The sequence below is a fragment of the Pollicipes pollicipes genome, unplaced genomic scaffold, assembly GCF_011947565.3.
Source record: "Pollicipes pollicipes isolate AB1234 unplaced genomic scaffold, Ppol_2.1 Scaffold_4002;HRSCAF=4701_pilon_pilon_pilon, whole genome shotgun sequence".
In the NCBI taxonomy this organism is placed as follows: domain Eukaryota; kingdom Metazoa; phylum Arthropoda; class Thecostraca; order Pollicipedomorpha; family Pollicipedidae; genus Pollicipes; species Pollicipes pollicipes.
In genome coordinates, this window is record NW_023596420.1 from 14,849,041 (window position 1) to 14,868,863 (window position 19,823).

Sequence of the window (19,823 nt, forward strand, 5' to 3'; positions counted from 1 at the left end):
GTGGATTATTATCTCCTAATGGGGTTTTAAAGATAGCCCGGGTTATATTGACGGCAATAGTTTCGCAGAATATTTCGTTCTCGTTCGTATTGTCCATATCCAAGAAGAATGTGTTTGATTATAAGAGGACGACCGTACGGATAACCGAAGGGACGAGGCTGTTGCAAATATAACTGTGACTGAGCTTCGTATGTCCAAGTCGGAGACTGGTCAACGCATTCTTCAAAAGACCTGTGTGGTTTACTGATGTCCATGGTGCCGTGCCTGCTTTGATGTCATGAGGTTGAATTCCGGCGTTCTCTGTACATTGTTGATGCCAAAATCGTGATGTTATGTTATGTTATGAATGGATATCTTTCCAGCGGTATGGTCAACAGGCATGGGTGTAACATGAGGGGCTGTCGAGGCTTCATTGGTCAATGGGTCAGCCCGCTTATTCTCTGCGTTACCTCTGTGGCTTGGGATCCACAAACAATTGGTTTTGATGTCCTGTGTATCCAAAGAATGATGCAGACATGTTATATTGACAAGGAGGTGATGAGTTAAGTCGGGATCAATGCGTGACTGTAAATCTGCCTTTGAATCGGAGCAGATCACACAATTTCTGGTGTTTCCATGATGTTCTATTTCTTGCAAGGAAAGAAATAGAGCAAATAATTTCGCAAGGTAAGGGATCGCAAAGGTTCCGTCTACATTTTGTTTGTGAATAATGCAGACGACATTGTATATCACATCCGGTGAGGTTTTTTGGTGACGTTTTAAGGTTTTCTGGACCCATCCGGAAAAATAAAGTGACAATTTGGATATTTCACAACCATGCGGTTGAGCTTTCGTTGTGCATGAGCCGTTGTGACAGACCTTTTAAGATTTGTAAAAAGCAACAAAACTTTCCGTGGTGTCAACTGTCAGGAAGGCGCTAATAAGTCTAGTGGCATGGAGACCTGCTGAAGAACGCAATTTAAGCTTTAGCAGAATACGGTTCCGCGAAACGCGGTTGTGAGGTCAGAGCAACGTTTTGCCGGTCCTATGTAGGTATGACGAATTCGGGGCAGAGTATATATGAAGGCAAATAGTGGATGGTTAGGATTTTGTCGAATCTTTGTGATGTATCTCAAGGTTAAGTATATACGTCAGAGGGCGAGAGGCATAATGTATGCATCTACCTCGAGTGTGGAAATGGGAAAGGTCCGCAGTGCCCCTTGTGCGGGCCGCAAAAACATATTTTGAATGCCAGGTAGGAATTTTGAATTATTTTTACCATTACCCGCATACGCTACGGAACCATGTTCAATGGTAGGAAGACCCAAAAATTTATATAATAGTGATAATGAATGGCGATCAGCACCGTATCTCGATCTTGTAACGCCTCTAAACAATTTCAAATGTTTCATGCATTTGGTGCGGACATGTTCGACCTGTTTGCTCTTTGCTAATCGCGAGTCAAGAACGATACCAAGAAATTTGAGTGATGAAACAAAAGGAATGTGGTGGCCTTCAAGACGTAGAGAATATGTTGATGTATCTCGTCGCCTTTTACTGAAAACCATATCAGCTGGTGGTGGTGGTGGTGGTGGTGGTGGTGGTGGTGGTGGTGGTGGTGGTGGTGGTGGCGGTGGTGGTGGTGGTGGTGGTGGTGGTGGTGGTGGTGGTGGTGGTGGTGTGCGTGTGCGTGTGCGTGTGCGTGTGCGTGTGCGTGCGTGTGCGTTTGCGTGTGTACCAATAGTGAAGGTTTGGGGCGCGAGAGTCACCAGGCAAAGCTGCGGCAATGTCGGAGGCCGAGATCGAATATGTGTCGACTTTCCCGCGCTTCCCAAGATCAAATGACGGGGAAAACAGAAAAAGTTAGGTGAAAAGTGCGTGCTTTAGGACTAGTGCAAACGACAGACCCCCAAATGGCAGCTACATAAAGCACTCCCTTGTGGAACGCGCGACCAAAATCAATCGCGCTGTACCAAGGCAGTTTTATCAATCAGGAACGACTAATGCATGTATGTAACAACCAGTGATCGACAATGTATCACAATACAAATGGAGCGAAATTTTGTGGGTTACGTTTTGTACTAAATAATACGGGAAGTTGGACAATGGTACTAGTTATGACGAAAATAATACTGGGAATAGAAAAACTTAAGACGAGTGTCAGAACAGAGCATGCGAAAGCAAGTAAACCAAATGTAATATCGGATTAATACGAGAACACCACGAGAAAGGGCCGACACACGTTCATATGACGATATTTGAGTTCTGACAATAACGCACCGATAGCACGACACCTCTCGAGAAGCTGAAGTACTACAAGTGAGTCAGCCCGTCCGCTACAATAGGAACTTCGCGCGGCCAGTTTGGCAGCCCCTCTGTTATAAGAACGTTTCCCGTCGCCATTAGCGATGTCGTATTCAGGAGGGCATTTACTATATAGTGAAATGTTGTTGAGTGGAGTAGTTTTTCCACTTAAAGGCATACCAATTGTTACAAGTGAGCATATTTCATCATACCTGATGTTTGCCTCCATATTTTTGATTGCGGAACATTTTTTGAAAAGTTTCCGCTGAGGGATTTCTTGTCCTGGGTCCAATTGGACGCCTCACCTGTGACTGTTGTCCAAACGGGCGCACAGACTCCCGACCGAGGTACGCCTTTAAACGATGGGTGGCTTGAATGGCTGCGCCCAGATATTTGCAGACCGCTTACTTTATCATGTACATGGTGTTGGCTGTGCCTGCAGATCGTGTCACCGAACGAAATCCATCGGACGAGTAGCTCTGTGTATCGCCGGTTCACGGTCGCTCGGTGTGACCGGGCCAGGCCATCAGCGATCTGCACATCTGTGTTTATATATGAAGGCCCTTGATGCAAGAGTGTATACATGTACAATGTATCGACTATGTATGGCATGCGTATTACGATTTGCGTCAGTCCGAGGTGACTGGTGGTTCATGAGCTCACGTATGAGTGCAGTTGCATGCCAGATCATCGTTGTACGACTTAGCGATGTATGCAAGGCGATGGCACGGTAGAGCATGGCGTGCCAGTGCTTGCCAGCGAGGCAATGTTCCTGGTAGACAGGTGCGAAACGAATTCGTTGGGATGGGTGATTCGGGGAGCATTATTACGAGAGGAGGCAGCAAGCACTAATGTAGTGAATCATTGGCAATCTTTCCGGCGACGGCTATGGCTTGCTTATGTCTTGTGAACTGACGAAGGCTGGGGCTGATAACGGTATTGTCAATTGATGATGACATTGTGCGACCACTTTTTTAACTCTGTGGTTGGGTTCCGTTGAAAAATATATCTTTTTGTGGTGGGATCTTGTTTGTTTAAGTGTGGGAAAAAAGTCACGAAACTTGCGTATTATCATCAACGCCACAATGCGCGAACATGAATAAAACTATTTTCTTTCTACCGGAAGACTGATAAGCAGGGTTAAAGGCACAACAACATTTTTCATCGGGAGAGGATCGAAAACGATATTGTTGAAACGATAAGCCCCAAGAATACCTTATTTTCAGAAGTTTTGCCTCCCTCATGAGGGTCACTGTCCCGGTTCTGCCCTTTCCTCCACCCCTATACGTCCTGCACCCCCAGAGAGCCCACAAAAAGGCAACGAGCCTGGCAGAGACATATGTGAAATTTAAACTATGAAGAGGATGCCACAATTGCAATTTTGCATTGAACATAACGGCAACAACGTGATGCGAGATAAAGAAACAATACATGTGATAAAACATATGACATACACATACAATATAAAAGTATAACAACAATACGTATCAGAAACATACTTCACAGAGTGTTTCATTGAACAAACACACACAAGCATAGAAAGTAGAGACACACAACTTGTCACCTGGAGCCCCCTCCGAATTATTTACAGGTATTTGAACGGCGGTGCTCAAACTCGGGGCTTTGGACTTCGAATCCCTGCTTGTTATTTCCAGTCTATGGGCTTACATGATAGATTATTAAACCTACCAGCCATGAAGTGCCGCCCAGCTTCTTTTGTCAAAAGCCAGATGGATTTACATGACCTGAAATCGTAGAAACATTCTAGTGAATCCAGACTGTAAAGCCCTCTTCGTCTGTTCTAAAATTAAGCACAAATCCTTGGAGCGTGATAGGGCGGATGGGCAGCGTGTGGCAAGAACTGACTGAGAATGAGCAGCGGGTGGGTATGACCAGGGCCCACGAGTGACCGGTAGATTGAATCGAGAAAATCCTAACCGCAAAGGCTTCCGATGCCCCGGATAAAGCATTGCCTAATGTCCAGCTCTGGCGTGAGCGTGGACGGCCAATGCTGTAGTGAAAGTGGACTGTCTGCATGGCGTGGCTTTGGACCACACAGTTCTGCGGCAGTGAGCTGAAGCGGAAACTTCTATTCTCTTTTGTGGGGGGGGGGGGGGGGGCAGGTGCCTCTCCTTATTTTGAGGGGAGAGGGTCACATCAACCCACGGGTCACATTTAGCGGGTTAACTCGTTATCCCAGCACGGACTCAGCTGCAGCCCAGGCCACGCCGGTACGGCAGGACCGGGGTTCGGCCGCCGGCGGCGGGGTGGCAGCGATGACCGTCGCCGCAGTATCGTCACTGGCCTGCGGACCTCCTCTGACGGTGCCGATCGCCGGCGGCGGGGTGGCAGCGTTGACCGTCGCCGCAGGATCGTCACTGGCCTGCGGACCTCCTCTGACGGCGCCGGCCGTTGCCGAGCGCGATGGCCGGCCCGGCACCGCGCTCGGCAAGAGGCCAGCGTCGCAGGCGGCGCCGCCGCTGTCACGTCTGTTAACAGCCCGGCCAATATGCCGCCGGTTGATTTTCGAGTCATCTTCTACTTATATATTGTCTGCAACAACCAGGAATTTAACAAAAAAAACAGGGGCACAAAGAGCAGAACGGGCCTTTCCAAGGCTGGCAAGTTCCTTCATATGAACTCTTATCTTGTCCGCGTAAAATCTGCCTGCCAAAGTGTAGTATGCACTAATCCTTCTCAAAACCAGCATGTTCTGAAGATAACCGATCAACATGTCGTAGCCTCCAGCAAAGCTCCTTCCGTACCCCGTCCGGGCATCTCCAAGGCCCGCTTACAATACGGAAGGGTTCTCCATGGCATAAGACCCGAGTCTGGTTTAAAATGGACTGGCGGTAGCATTACCTCACTTCTTACCTGCATGCTTCTTACCATAGCTCTTGAAATCATCCAGCAACTGACGGGGCTTTAACTCCGTCCCAGCCTACAGCCCGGCACGAAGCATGACGGTAGCGCTCCGGCCGGCAGTCACCGCAGCCGTGCAGCTGTGCTAACGCCGGCACGAACCCGCCCACGTATTTGTACAACGTAACGAGATTAATCAAAGACTATCACGCTAGTGATCAAGACAGAATGGCATCACGGCACACTGTTTTGCAATGCCCGAGACATTTAGAACAACAAGCCCCGGACAATGACAATGAACACGTTCTGGCAGAACTGAGGGGCGAAAAAAGTCGCCGTCAGAACTCTGACCCCTCTAGCTCTGGTATGTTTTTTTTTAACATAGCCGTGGCGAGACAGTTGGTGCAGCGACCAAGGTCAGGGACCGAAACAATACTCATCGATGGAAAAGCGCCAAAATTCAGCTAATGCCGACAAATCTGCCAGCCCGTATTCGCCTCCCGTGACCGAAGCGCTGATGCTAAAACAGTACCTACCAGTGCAGCCCCCTGACCTGGCGGCTCACAGCGAGTAATCTACGAGGAGGGCTGGACAGTCAGCGTCACATAAGGCGGGTACTTGGCTGTGAATGGCCAGAATAAGCAGCATACATGGCGCATGCCTTCCGAAACCGCTGCATGTGGCAATCCGAAACCTACATTTCATTTCTAAACCCATCGAGTTTGGTTTTCTCATGTCGTTTTGCGATATCTTTTCAACTGCTTCATTTGCAGCGCTCCTCTGCGATCTTATTCGCAAACTGAATGAGTGTTTCATACCACTTCACAGCTGAAATCTTTAACGGGAGCATCTGCTAATGAATCATGGCGTGTCCTCTTAGGAGTACCTGTGGGCTTCCACCACTTCAACCACTAATTTTTGCGCGCAAGGGTCTAATTGGAAGATTACCACCCGGACATTTCACCCCACAATCAGTTTGGGCCTAAAGCTCACCTGTCGGGTCCAAGCGCGCGATCTTTCTTCCTATGGCCACTGAATGCTCACTTGCAAATGCTAAAAACCTTCCGAGCCTCTCAGCCGGTATCGAAACTAAGATGCTACGCGTTTGTAGTACCAAAGGTTATGCGTATATCGCAGTTCCAAAATTATGGCATATTTTGTTATTTCTTCCCTCTTAATGTGTCGCGTGCAACCTCTGCTAAACAAAACAAGTGCTCACCAAACATCAGACAGGCTGGCTATTGCGGAAAGCCTTGGCCTCCGACTATCAAGCTTCGGCACTAGTATAACGCGTAACCGAACGAAGCGTTACACTAGTCCGCATCCATCAGCTGTGCTTGAATGGGGAGCTTCAAAACAGCTTCTCCTACTGGTTGAGCGCGCTTGCAACCTGTAGCAAGCAAATTCAGCACATAACATTGGGCCTGTTCCCCGGCTACAGGCCGAGGACGGCAAACCGTGCAGAGGCATGAATATACTGATGTATCTAACTGGATTGAAATGTCTTCCTTTCATTATACACTTTTTGGTCATTTAGCAACATGTATTCTGAATGTATTTTGCGGCCACGGGCCTAGCTCACGGTGTCGAAAGGTTTAAGAATGCTCACTTTAAGTGGTCCCACCGTCACAGCTGCTGGCACACTGGCCGAGCCGTATCATGAGGTCCTTCACGTTTTGATGACGTCGCAAAACACAGAATGGTGCGATAAGGGCTGTAGGATTGCTTTAAAAAATCAAGTATCGATTTAGTTGTATTTTCATCGCTTATCACGACTAGACATCACCTGGTCTGAACGGATCGGTCATACAAACTCCGCATTTGCGCATTTGCCGTCACCGCAGACTACCCAGCGCCGTTCACTCCTTTTCAACCACGCACATGCCTATTCCTAAGATGGCGTGGCATGCCTCCATTGCCGTCTTCAAGCCACCGATCTTCACACGGGCACAGTCGACCAGAGTCTCCTCTGCTATCTCGCCAGGGTCGAGCTGGGGCGGCTGCACAACGAGCTCGCTCTCGTTCTCTCCATCGCTGTAGTAGGACGGCGCCAGCTCACTGAAGCTCAGCCGGCCGGCCAGGTCGGCCACCCGCACCAGACCGCATATGCAGCTGCCATCTTCCGTGCAGTCCTGAACCTCCGCTTCCCAGGCGTGCCGATAGATGACGTCGCTCCAAAGGGCGGGCCGGCCCGTGATGCTCAGGGCGTTCTGTCGGAGCACGCCGCAGAGCGCGTCGGCCGCCAGCCGTGCGGGGCCGGTATGCCCTCTGGCCTGCAAACGAGTGCGCTCATCAGTTGCATTCCACTGTGCGTGGACACAGCCGATCGCTGTTCACCTTCTGGTCTGCCGCCAAGTTTGAAAAGAGCATTTACGACGGGAACGTCGGAAACCAGCGTCACCGACGTACTTCCTGTACATCGTATTCTACTTGCAAAGACACACAAAGAAGCGTCAATTTGCACTGCGTGGGTATTGGGACACACACAGAGCCCATATGCTTGCAGATATCGTCTCGAATTTCTGAAAAGCGGTGGTCGAGGGTCAGTTTGACATTCATACACATCATAATGACGCTCCATAGTGAGCTCCATGATGACGCTCTGGCTGGTATTGGCCACACATTGTCTTACTTTGGAGAAGCAGTCAACAAACCAACAAGAAATACACAATCCAACAGCGCTGGCATTCAACCGTTGGCCTTGACATAACATCACCAAGCGCACGAATAGGCACTATGTCCGTGCCAATGCGAGTACAATGTTTTATCTCCTTCCGCTTCCATAGGCCAATTCATTCAGAGCACATTATCGCATAACTTCTAAAATGATTCTGTCAACTCCTGTGCTACACTGGAGTCAGCAAACTACAACCAGAGGCGTGACAACTTCCCATTACCTTGCAGCTCCAGTGAGACGCCACACATACTGCAAACGTGTAGAATATATACAATCTGAACGAAGCGGTTTTGTGAGGGCGACACCTTCGGCGGAGGTATTTCGGGTGTGAAAGCATGCCACATGAGTCGTGCCGAAAACCCAATGTGCAGCCATTTCTCTCATGATGTTTGTCCTCCTACCAGGCGGGATGTTGTGGACGACTGGCGCCCACCGTGAGACGGGCGGGGAAGCAGAGATTCACTGCGGTGTGATTCGGGCACGTTTCCCATCGCCCGCGGAGCATGCTCTGAACCTGGTCATCGACATCAGATGGACCCTGGCCCTGGCCCAAACGGAGGCGTGCGGCCAGCGCAGGCCGGTGCCAAAGCAGCACATCGGAAATCTCGCCAGGCGTGCGGGCCTCACCGCACCAACCACGCTACCTGTCACCGCGGCCTGAGATGACAGCCTATCCAAAAGGCGCAGTTTAAGCTATTGTTGAAAAGCCAGCTGCGGAAGTGTTTGGAAACGGCGTGCGCACCTACAAAAACCAGCATGCCTTGGTGCTTCGTAAGAATGCGCAGCAATACATATCACACAAACATGCAAGCTATTCTGCGTTATCTTAATTACACGACTCAACTTGAGTACAACCAAACAGTACGGCCCCTAGCTGAACAACAAGCAAGGTCATCACGCCAGGAAAAAACAGTTTTGCGCTGCTCCTTAAGCATTCGCACACTTGACATTTATTCGACTATAGCACCGCAACCAATGGTTCATCTCAGTGTGTACCTCTTCTACGATTCGCACATTTTCCCGCAGTGTCAGCCACTACTTTTGGTACATTCAAACTTCACAGACGTCCCCCTGTTTCGCGAAATGAAACAAAGTTAGGCAGATCCCCAGCGTTGTCCGCTAAAGGTGGATGGGCCAGCCCTCGCTGACAGAGCGCCATGTGCCATGGCGGCATCCCGCTCTTGCGTACGATGCTCAACATGTGGCCGGCCTGGACGTCGCCCACACGGGCAGTTTGCTGCAACGCGACAAGATTCATACAGCGTGGTGCAATGCCATATCTATTCAAACTAGTGTGCTCCCAAACTAGTTTCCTCGTTTAGCCAAGCAGCAATGGGTGTTAAGGCACAAAGTGTCTCAACGGTACCCTTTACCGTTCCCTGATATAACCTCATTCCTAAGCTTCGTCAAGGCCACGAGTGCATTGATGCATTTTTGACAGCCATAGGGACGTGCACGGACCATGACATCACTGGGACAACTACCATACTAAAACTTTTCAGTCGAGTGCATTATAACACTTCTTTCCGCCGACGCGTATCCGCGCATCGCGTGTTTTTGGATGTTTCTCGCGCAATTCAAACAGTGGACAAAACGTACATTGGGTTCACTAATGGCTAATGGCTTTCGAGCACTTAGATTTTACGCTAAGTGGTCATTACCTTTGCTGAACAGCCACCGCTATGCTACGCATGTGCGTGCCCAGCAAGATAAAAGTGATGAGGTGCTAAATTGAGTAATAAATAGATGGCCGGCGATAACTAAAGGCTCACGATTGCTGCACGACAGAAATTACATAGCCGACACGTGACATGAAGCTGCGGAGGCGCTCGCCGACCCAATGACTCTGACAGGAAGCGCCAGTTGACTTCCGCTCACCGATCATGACTTTCAGTTACGCAACGGATCTCTATGTGTTCCGGGTCGTCACTGAAGCCGATATCCGCCCCATCCACCGAGCGGCCGCCATCCCACCCACGTCCGGGGCCCGCATCAGCGTCCACTGCCTCGCAGAGCGGCGGCGGGCGATGACGGGCGGCCGCCGGCGTCATCCGCCGACGACCGCCCGACGCCTGCGTGTGACGCCGTCCGAGACCGCCCGGGCGAGGCGGGGCCGAGCGCCGGGCCGGCGGTGACAGGTCAAACGCCGAGCCGGCACAGTGACGAGAGGCGCCGAGTGAGCCGCCACCCCCGCCGCACCGGACGTGACCGTGGGCGTGCGCCCGCGCCGCCGCCGCCGCCGCCGACAACCGCAGTCGTGCCGGCAGCCACCGGCCAGCGCGCACCCATAGCTGTTGGACGGACCGTGCCCCGTCAGGGGAAATGGACACTTCAACGGTGATAGCGCGCCTACGAGTTTCGAAGTATTTGGCACGTGTAGCAGGCATCACAGCCCCTTAGCCAGCCTGGTATTCCAGGCTAACGGGAATGGTATACTAGTGACCAACGGAACAACCATTGCTTCCCTCAAAACCACCATCTTGTTTGCTCGCTCCGTCAATGGTCTAAACATTTCATTTTCCATATGCGGCACATTCTATTTTCCTTGCAAAAGACAAGGTCAAACACCAAAAGCTTGGGCTCAGAATAAAAAGCAATGCTGAATGCTGGTAGGTCAATGCAAGCATTCGCGAGCGGTCTTCTTTTATTATCTGCTTAGATGATACATAAAAATAAACGATGTATCTGTTCGAAAATGGAAACCTAGGAACAATGCGCATATCAGCCTGCAAATAACAAGTCTGGCACTAGGTTGGCTGAAAACGTACCGGAAGGGCTTACCGGTCGTAAACGCCGCGAAAGGAATTTACGTTAAAAAGTAAAGATTTTTCCACAGCAAAGTAAAGAAAAGAGGGAAATTATCCGCACATGTCGAAATTGATTTTTTTTTTCGCGGCATAAACGTTTCCGAACAGGCGCGTGATATTTAGGATCATATTTGCTCTCAACGTTGTCTTACAGCCATTCGAAGTCAGACCGGCTCCTAACAGCTGAACTAGATAACGTAACCGGATTCAGGCACGTAACATAGCAGAAGACCGACATAGGTCCAATCTGTTACATACATACCAACGCAAAGACTGCCTTTGGTATACGAGGCCTTGAAATGCTTCCCGGAATGGCGCCAGCGTCGTGAGCGGTCACTCGTGACGGGTAAACCGCAGGCTGAGAACGGCAACACCAGATGATCTTTCGGAAAGGTCAAAGGAGGCTAGGCCGCCTGACACAATTGTGCTGTCATCAGTGATCATCACAACGCAATACGTGGGTGTGGGAAAGCCTACGCCAACTGCAATCCGTTCACCTTTCTATTCTGTATTATATTTATAAGCCTGCCCACTTTAATTAATACACTCTTCTACGCCAATACCGGGTGCCTTGGGATGGTCATTTAAGCACGTAACATTTTTTAGGGCCAAGCTGTAATTGATTGGTCTTCAGTTTAAAAGGCGTTATGAAGGTGGAATCATCCGTATAAGTCATTTCTACCAAACATCTTATAATTATCACTTCTAGCTATCCACAATCACAGTCAGTCTCCAGTAGCTCCGCCTAATCTGAATTTGTACGGCAAGATCAACCCGGGGTGCGATCTGCATTTGAATCAGCTGAGGGGCCTACATGAGCGGTAAATGACCAGACCTGAACAAAAACCGAACCAAGATGTGCTATTCACGCGTCTGACATCCCCCATATTTACTGTTAAAGGGGAGACCTTAAAAGTGGGAGGAGTGGATCCACGTAATTGAAAGCGCTGTCAGCAGCAAGTGGTTGTTTAAGTATGTTAACTAGCTAATATGAAAGCTACTCAGATTTAACAATAGGCGAGGGTAAATGCGTTCCCAATCACCTGACAGACTTGACATCGTATTCCCGACACGCTCCGATATTTAGGAACCTTCTGAGATAGTCGTTCATATAGCACGACCAAAATGCAACTAATGAAAGAGGCATTCCGGCTGGCGCGTGACTAGTTATATCGACATATTTTACGGGCTTCTTAAGCCACAGATTATATGATCAAGTGGCTTTTGAAGCAACGAATACCCTGTTTCGGCAACAAATAATTGATTGCATTTTTGCTACCAATCATTTCAGTTCATTAATTGCTTAAAAAGACAGCCTCTATTGTCAATTTCTCAAGATTTTGTGCGACTGCACATGTGTAATATTCCTGAGGGGGCTTAGCAAAATCATATCCAACATATTACTCAAGGCAAAATAAAAAATGACTGGCCAAAATGCTGCAATATGTCACAAAGACATATCTTTTAACGATTTCGCATTTGGCTTGCATCTCTAGAGCGTTTAAATATATATTCCTTGCTATGGAGTACTCTGTAACGTTTGTAAAACACTGAGTGGGCTAACATTGACAATCCTATTGCGCAGTTGTCTCCAATGATCTACTATCCCATGCTGAAAAAGAATGTCGTAATCTGGTCCCGCTGTGGTTTAACATTATCTTATGTCGGCGTACTATCGCTGTGTTCGTTTTGTTAAATGTGCATATTTCCCTACGATGATCCTGTTGATGACTACGCACAAATTGAAAGGCTTCGACGAGGTCTTCCCAGCGTTCTTTATTTGCTCCGAAACACATTCAGCTTCACTAATGTCCGTCAAAAGCAGACATTTAGCAAAACAATTTCACGTGTAAGTCGCCGTTATTGCACATCTCTTGCAGGCAACAATACTTTCCAGAAGTTGGAGCTCAAGCCTGTACTCTACTCCAAACGTGTCCTCACATATGCACAATTAGCGCTTCCCCTCTATTTTTTGCACGCATGCATGTTGCATTCCTGTTGATAGTCCGCAAACATTGTTTTTTCTTGACTCAGCAGTCTAATCCGATGTCAACGGAATGCTGTAAATATGACATTCTCTGCCTCTGCCTCTGCCTCTGCCTCTGCCTCTGCCTCTGCCTCTGCCTCTGCCTCTGCCTCTGCCTCTGCCTCTGCCTCTGCCTCTGCCTCTGCCTCTGCCTCTGCCTCTGCCTCTGCCTCTGCCTCTGCCTCTGCCTCTGCCTCTGCCTCTGCCTCTGCCTCTGCCTCTGCCTCTGCCTCTGCCTCTGCCTCTGCCTCTGCCTCTGCCTCTGCCTCTGCCTCTGCCTCTGCCTCTGCCTCTGCCTCTGCCTCTGCCTCTGCCTCTGCCTCTGCCTCTGCCTCTGCCTCTGCCTCTGCCCTCTGCCTCTGCCTCTGCCTCTGCCTCTGCCTCTGCCTCTGCCTCTGCCTCTGCCTCTGCCTCTGCCTCTCTGCCTCTGCCTCTGCCTCTGCCTCCTCTCTCTCTCTCTCTCTCTCCTCTCTCTCTCTCTCTCTCTCTCTCTCTCTCTCTCTCTCTCTCCTCTCTCTCTCTCTCTCTCTCTCTCTCTCTCTCTCTCTCTCTCTCTCTCTCTCTCTCTGTTTCGATCACAGACATTTTCGGCTTTTTCGACTTGTTGGATCTCTTGACTGCCCATGTGTGACTTCCTAATACGCTCTTTACCTACGCGTATGATCTTATTTGCAACAGTTGAATTTCGTTCGCCATGTTTCAGACCACTCAGCGATGTCGCCCAAATTCGTCCGGAGTAGGCCACGGTCAGTTTTATCTCATGTTGCCCGGAACACTTTGACATCATCTGCGAACTTCGAAACGCTCTTGTGTTGCCCATCACCAATGTCAGTACCATACATCAAGGTTACCCTTGATGTATGGTACTGACATTGGTACTGGTACTGACATACACCTCTGATGTATGGTTGACCCACAGACAACTCCGTGCTCTGTGGGTCCCCACCAAGGACATTGATTAAACAATATATGCATAGTAGCCGACAAATAAGCATATCCATTGCCTTTTCTTCTCAGGGTAATAGAAACACTTTTTCGCCCCGATAGGCACAAGGCCGATACAAAAATCATGAAGCATTAAGTCGACGCCTCATATACTTTATACAAACAAAACTACACGAAATAATCCTTTGTTTATATGATGACGTTATCAAAAAGCGTGTTGCCGCTTCATTGCTACTTTCCTTCACTTAATGTATGGCGCAGTGCATTGTCCATGAATAGGGTCCCCCCAGAATGTCGTTATGTTAGCGGCCACACCTGCCGCCGAAGAGCCATCCTTTTGGCATCTGACGTCAACAAAAACAGCAGCACTCGACGGGAACATGTGTGTTTGACAATCAAGGACAGCATGAGCACAAAATGTGCAGAGTTTAAACGGATATTTAATTTATGCTGGTATGGGAGGTAAATATGAAAACTGAACTTGGATCGCAAATGTGGCCACAATCCAATACGCATTCGCAAGAGGCTGAAGACTTACACATCGCTTATATCCCCATGATACAAGGGAGCGTTTCAAATTTAAAAAAAAATATTGTCTTTTAAATTTTGAGTGACCAGATATGGTGACCTTGTGACATTTTCTTATCTGACCTACCATGGCATGTGGTATCTCACAAATGTGTTTTGAACATTCATGATTCAAGTATTGCGTGTTACATGGCGATAGAAAATGTAATAAAAATTTGTTTATATTGACATCAAGATGCCACAAATGGCATTGGATTGGATGGGCGATACTGAGCACGAGACATGCCACAATACTTGTGATTGGAAGATTTAAGTCGAAGTCATATTGGGGATCCAACGCAAATAAACGTTTGCTTTCCGTAACTAGCAACCGGAATTATTATTACATCACATATTTGGATACATTTCGACAATGAGACTAACTGACAACACAAAGGTTGACTGACAGTTGCGTTGAACATTGCTATCTCCATTTCCGTTCACATTTCAACCAACGTAGAGGTACGACACACATAATTGTGCTTTCTTTCCTTATTATTTAACAAATTTGAACGATAACCTTCTGGGATCGGAGCTCACCCTGAGCAGCGCTTGCTGTGTGAGTCCCGGCCCCTACCATCCGATGGCGCGATCACAGGTGAACGGCAGGATCTGGTGGCGTGGGTTGAACGTGCCGCAATGGTCGGCAGGCGGCACGGTCCGTCCCGCTCTCTGACGTCACCGGACCTTTGGCGCGGCCGCTGCCAACGGCCGCGGTTCATAGTTGCCAAATGACGCCCGCGGCCTGGAGTGTCATAAAAATTTGGCCTTCGGCCTGGAGTATCATACGTTTTGTTGAATATTGACAATACAACCAATGTACCCCAGATGAAATTGTTTAATCGTCACCTCTTGGCATATTGGTGATTGATGACTGCCAACATTATAACTTACGCAGAGACGACGTTATAACGTTTTCACGTTCTAAGGGAAAAGATGACGGAGGCAACATCCGAGCCCCGTGGTCGGATCACTGGGGTCGTCACAGTTAAGGGTTCAGAGCATTTCCACAGGTTCTACAGGTTCTACAGGTTTCTACAGGTTCCACAGGTTCTATGTTACAAACACGACAGTTACATGCTGTTTGTAAGCTTGTCAACTGGATGAGGTGCGGACGCGTCGGACAGCAGAAACTGGCGGAAGACCAGCCCGTCCCTCTCTCCCACAAAAAAAAACACCAACGATGCGTCATCATGACGTCACCTGGCCCGCAGGATGATGGGCAGTAACACGGCTCCCGCCCGTCTATATAACGTCCGGACGGCTGGCGGAAGGCACCACACCGCCCACCGGTCCGACAAGATGACGGCGCTGCCGCTGCTGCTGCTGCTCGCCGCGACCGCCGCTGCCATGAGTAAGTTACGTACTCTAGCTAGTGCGAAGGGATCGCTGAGTTCACCATTATAAACACAACGCAACATGACCGTTTGCCAACTTCCATGACAACCATCTAGTTGCAGAATGCCTCGTGGATGACAACGTCCTATACGGACACGAAAAACGTAAGTTTCGAGCTCGTTATGTCATCTTTCGTTCAGTGATCCTGCCACAAACCAGCATTTAAAGCCTCGAAACCCTCTCCATCAGCTCCATTCGCTTGAAAAAAAGACATCGCGTCTCTATCCAGCTGAACAAGTGAGCCATCCCGTAGCCTTCCCTAGTCCAGTGACATCAACATTGCTACGGAGAAAGATTCCACCCCTCCTCCATACAAGCGTGTTCACGTAAGCGCAACGTCACTAATACCACCGCCGCGCGTCCCACAGTGCCGGGTGGCGAGGACATGGCGCGGATCCAGCGCATCCTACAGTCGCCGGCCGCCCGCAAGGTGGTGGACGAGTTGGGTCTCACCGTGCCCGAGATGCCCCAGTACGATGTCATGGCCAACATCGAGAACGTCGACATCAACCAGCTGGCGACGCAGGCCGGCGACAGCGGCTGCCTGCCGGCCGGCGTCAGCTTCGCCGACAGCACACGAGACGCCGTGCGCAACTGCATCCGGGACTCTTACAACGCCGTCAAGAGTAACCCGCTGGGTCGACCCCGGCGGCCCGCCCGACGCCGCTGGGGCCGCAGCCTGATTGGCAACATCAAGGCGCGCGCGCAGCAGCGAGCCATGACGCTCATGCAGACGTGCCTGCTTGCCAACCTCAGCCTGACGGCCGACGGCCAGCTCAGCCAGAGCGGCGTCGACGCCATAGTTGACGGCATGACGGCACCCGACGACTTCAAGCAGCACAAGAAGCAGCTGGCGCAGGTGTGCATCGCCGAGACGCCCGCCGCACTGAGCGGTGCCGCGCGCCAGCAGTTCCAGCTGCGCTGCCTCGGCGAACTGAACGGGCTCGACTGTGCGCTAGGCGTCGCCAACCAGACGTCACCGACGCTGGAGCTGGCCGCGCGCGAGTCGGCCGGCAAGTGTCTGAAGAAGGGCCTGCGGCCGTCGGCGCGCGCCATCATGGCCCATGCCGCCTGCACGGCCGAGGAGGTGTCGTCGCTCATGCGCCAGCGGCTGACGGCGACGGCTGCCGGCCGGCGACGCCGCGACACCGACGCCATGATGCTGCTGCGCCACATCGGCGGCCTGGAGGGCGTCGAGCGCGCGCTGGGCGTCGGACCGACGCCGCGGCCGTGCCGGCCCACGCTGTTCCGCCGCTGCCCGCCGCCGCCGCCGAAGCGTCAGCTCACCGAACAGCAGGTGGACGAGTACATCGCACGTGCCGAGGCCGTCGTCGGCCCTCTGGACCAGGTGTTCGCCGGCGTGCCGCAGCGGGCCGACAGCGTCACCGCCTGCTTCCTCGGCGCCATGGACACGCTCAACGACGACGGCAGCGTCAACGTGGACGCCTTCCGCGCCATGGTGGCCGAGTTCAGCGGCGACGACGAGGAGACCACCGCACAGCTGCAGGCCACGCTCACCAAGGTCATCGACTACTGCGAGACGGAGGGCCTCACCGGCAGCGCGCACGAGTTCCACGCGTGCATCAGCACGGGCGCCGCCTACGCCTGCCGCGTGCACGAGCTGAGCAGTGGCGCCGACCAGCCGGCCGGCTAGCAGCCTGGCGTCCCGCCCCAGACCTGCCCGTATCGACTTATCGGAGTCCGAATCTATGCATACTCATCACTGTTGTCCTTCGTGTAAAGCGTCGCATTGGATATGCCACTTCAAGTATCTTCACACCGTCAATCATACAGTTTCCGTCGGATGTTGAATTCGACCAACACCCACGTGAGGGTGGGGAAGCGTTGCCTTAGTTCACGCTGTATCAAACTCAGTGGTGTTAACTAGTCTCGAATGCTCATCAGCTTCCTTGTTTTAAAATATATTATTTATATGTGCTACCTTGTGTAATACATGTTTGCTTGACACTGAACAACCTTTTAAGGAAAACATCAGTCTATCCAGGAACAGATGTTGAGACACAAAGGGAATACAAAAACACGCCGTTTCAGAATAGCAACAAGGAATATACCTCAAAAAAATTCATTGAGTGGCGCGCGTCGGGCACGCGTCGCAACTGGAACCGCACAGTGACCTTACAGGAGAGAACGCCCGGAAAACGTGAAAATGATGCATAGGTATTGTGTGAGAAAATCGTGAAGCAAACACTAAACGCTCAGAAATTATTTCTCAGCTCCGTGGTCTGAAGAGGAAGTTTTGTCCTGCCACACTGCCACTGGGAAACTGCCGCAGGTGGGTCTCTGTAAATATTCCACCCCTTCCTCCCTCCCCTCCCCCCCCCCCCCCCCCCAATAGAATGGAGTGATTTCCACAAACCACGAACTTGAAAGCTAAAAAAACACATATTCCTCGAAAATAACGCCGCAAAGATTTCGGCAGTTGCAGCATAGTTCGCACGTTATGAGGTAGAAGCACCAATATTGCTTCAGCCTAAGGCATTTACAGAATACTTGATAACATAAGAACCGCCTATTGATTAGATCGATGTCATGGCGAAAAAAAGAAAAACGATCATTCAGAAGACGTGATTGATTTGCTCGGAACTTTTATGATACACTCAGCTGTTAAGGATATACGGTTGTCGTCTCCCTCTCACCAAAGTAGGAAGGACTGGCACAGCCCAGAATGTATTTACAGTTAAACAAAATACCGCGGTAGTATTGCAGATGGGTCCAGGGATTGAAACTTTCGCGAACTCGTACCAAAACCAGAATGACCATAATGCCACATACGGTTAACACAAACTGAACTGCAACCTGACATGCACAAGGATCGGCCGAAAAGGATTGCCAGACAACACCAAAATGATGCTGGACATTTACAAGTGCAGCAGCCATAAACCCATTACAAAGGCACAGACGAGCTGAAGGCTTGTCGCTCCACATCTTCGTATTGACAGATGGAGGATGGAGATGTTTATTGCTAACATGATGATGGTGAGAATTTGGATTTCAAGGCGCGCCGACTGTCCCCGTCATGTGAAGCCCGTTTGCTGGGTGATCTCAATGAGGCGGAATAATGAAGCGTGACGGCTTCAATAGGGGCGTACCTGTGCGGCGACTGCCTGACAAGACACGCATGAATCATAATTGTACGGAACATGTGCGACCGCTCCACCACGTGAATGCCGAGCGCTGAAAAGAGAAAACGAAGCATCAAGTGGCTCTGCCAGGAAATGGAAATCCGTATGTAATGATGCCGACTAAATATAACGAGCAGATCACGTCCCATGTCCAACAAACACAGTCGACAGTCATCACGGCTTTTGTACATTTCCTGTCGCTCCAGAAGCAAAATTCAGTGTCATTTGACTGACGTGGTTATCGGTTCACAACGCTTCAATTTCTTACCAAAACACCATTGTCCAATATGTGATATCCGTATCTTCACAGAGGATGAAACGAGATAACAGCTAACTTCTCAATACGCTACCCGTTTTCGCCATACATTAATGCACTGAACGGACTTTAAAAAGCTTTTAAAGTGCTTTCATGTAAACGCTCTGACAGGAAAAAGATTGCTTTCATGCAATTCCATCAACATGCAGTGGGCCACACACGTGCGTACAACTGAAAATTACTGTCCATATAAAACGAAACCCTTCAATGCATTTCTTCATCCCCTACATTCAGTTCACCCCAAATTCTACGAAAATTCTAGGCAAGGCAATCGGCAATGTGAGTCGGTCGAGGGCGTTGATGCTGGCTGCACCACTCTTCTTCACATCGGTGACGTGTAGGGCAGCCCGGGCTTCGAGGATCATTTCATTCAATGCCCATTCATCTTTAATCAAGCTAAGGTCTGGACGTCCTGTAAGCTCTGCATGTCCTAAAGGCAAGCCCTGTAGGTGCTGTGAGCCCTGCAAGTACTGCATACCTTTGAACAGGGACAATGCAAGGATATAGGAGTACGTTTTGTCGCGTCTGCGTCAGAAATGACACGAATGCTTTTAATGAGTTCTGAAAAGCTTTGGCATGAAAAGATTTGGCGTCCTACCTCTTCATAAAAGCATGATCTTGCTTACCACCAGCTAACCACAATATCATTACCTCATGCGTCTTCAAACACATGCGTTTAAATCTCTGCGAAACATTTTTAGAGAAACATGCCATTCTTCGAATAGTTGCACACAAACGTGAAATCTTTAGAATGATGGAGCCGCTTGCCGGAATGTAATTCATTGAAGTTGACATTTTA

At 50.0% G+C, this 19,823-nt stretch overlaps 1 protein-coding gene and 1 long non-coding RNA gene across 2 annotated transcripts; one reads left to right on the plus strand and one right to left on the minus strand.

Moving 5' to 3' along the window:
* Positions 1–6,885: 6,885 nt before the first annotated feature.
* LOC119093236 (uncharacterized) lies at positions 6,886–14,790 on the minus strand. Its single transcript, XR_005093621.1, has 2 exons — positions 14,708–14,790; positions 6,886–7,418 (listed from the first exon to the last, which is right to left on the minus strand). It is a non-coding gene; the product is annotated as an uncharacterized LOC119093236 (long non-coding RNA).
* A 647-nt stretch (positions 14,791–15,437) lies between these two features.
* Positions 15,438–17,619, plus strand: LOC119093234 (uncharacterized). The gene is made up of 2 exons (XM_037216150.1): positions 15,438–15,521; positions 15,934–17,619. Exons 1-2 carry the CDS (start codon positions 15,470–15,472, stop codon positions 17,217–17,219), a joined length of 1,338 nt encoding a protein of 445 aa, XP_037072045.1. The 5' UTR covers positions 15,438–15,469; the 3' UTR covers positions 17,220–17,619.
* Positions 17,620–19,823: the final 2,204 nt, after the last annotated feature.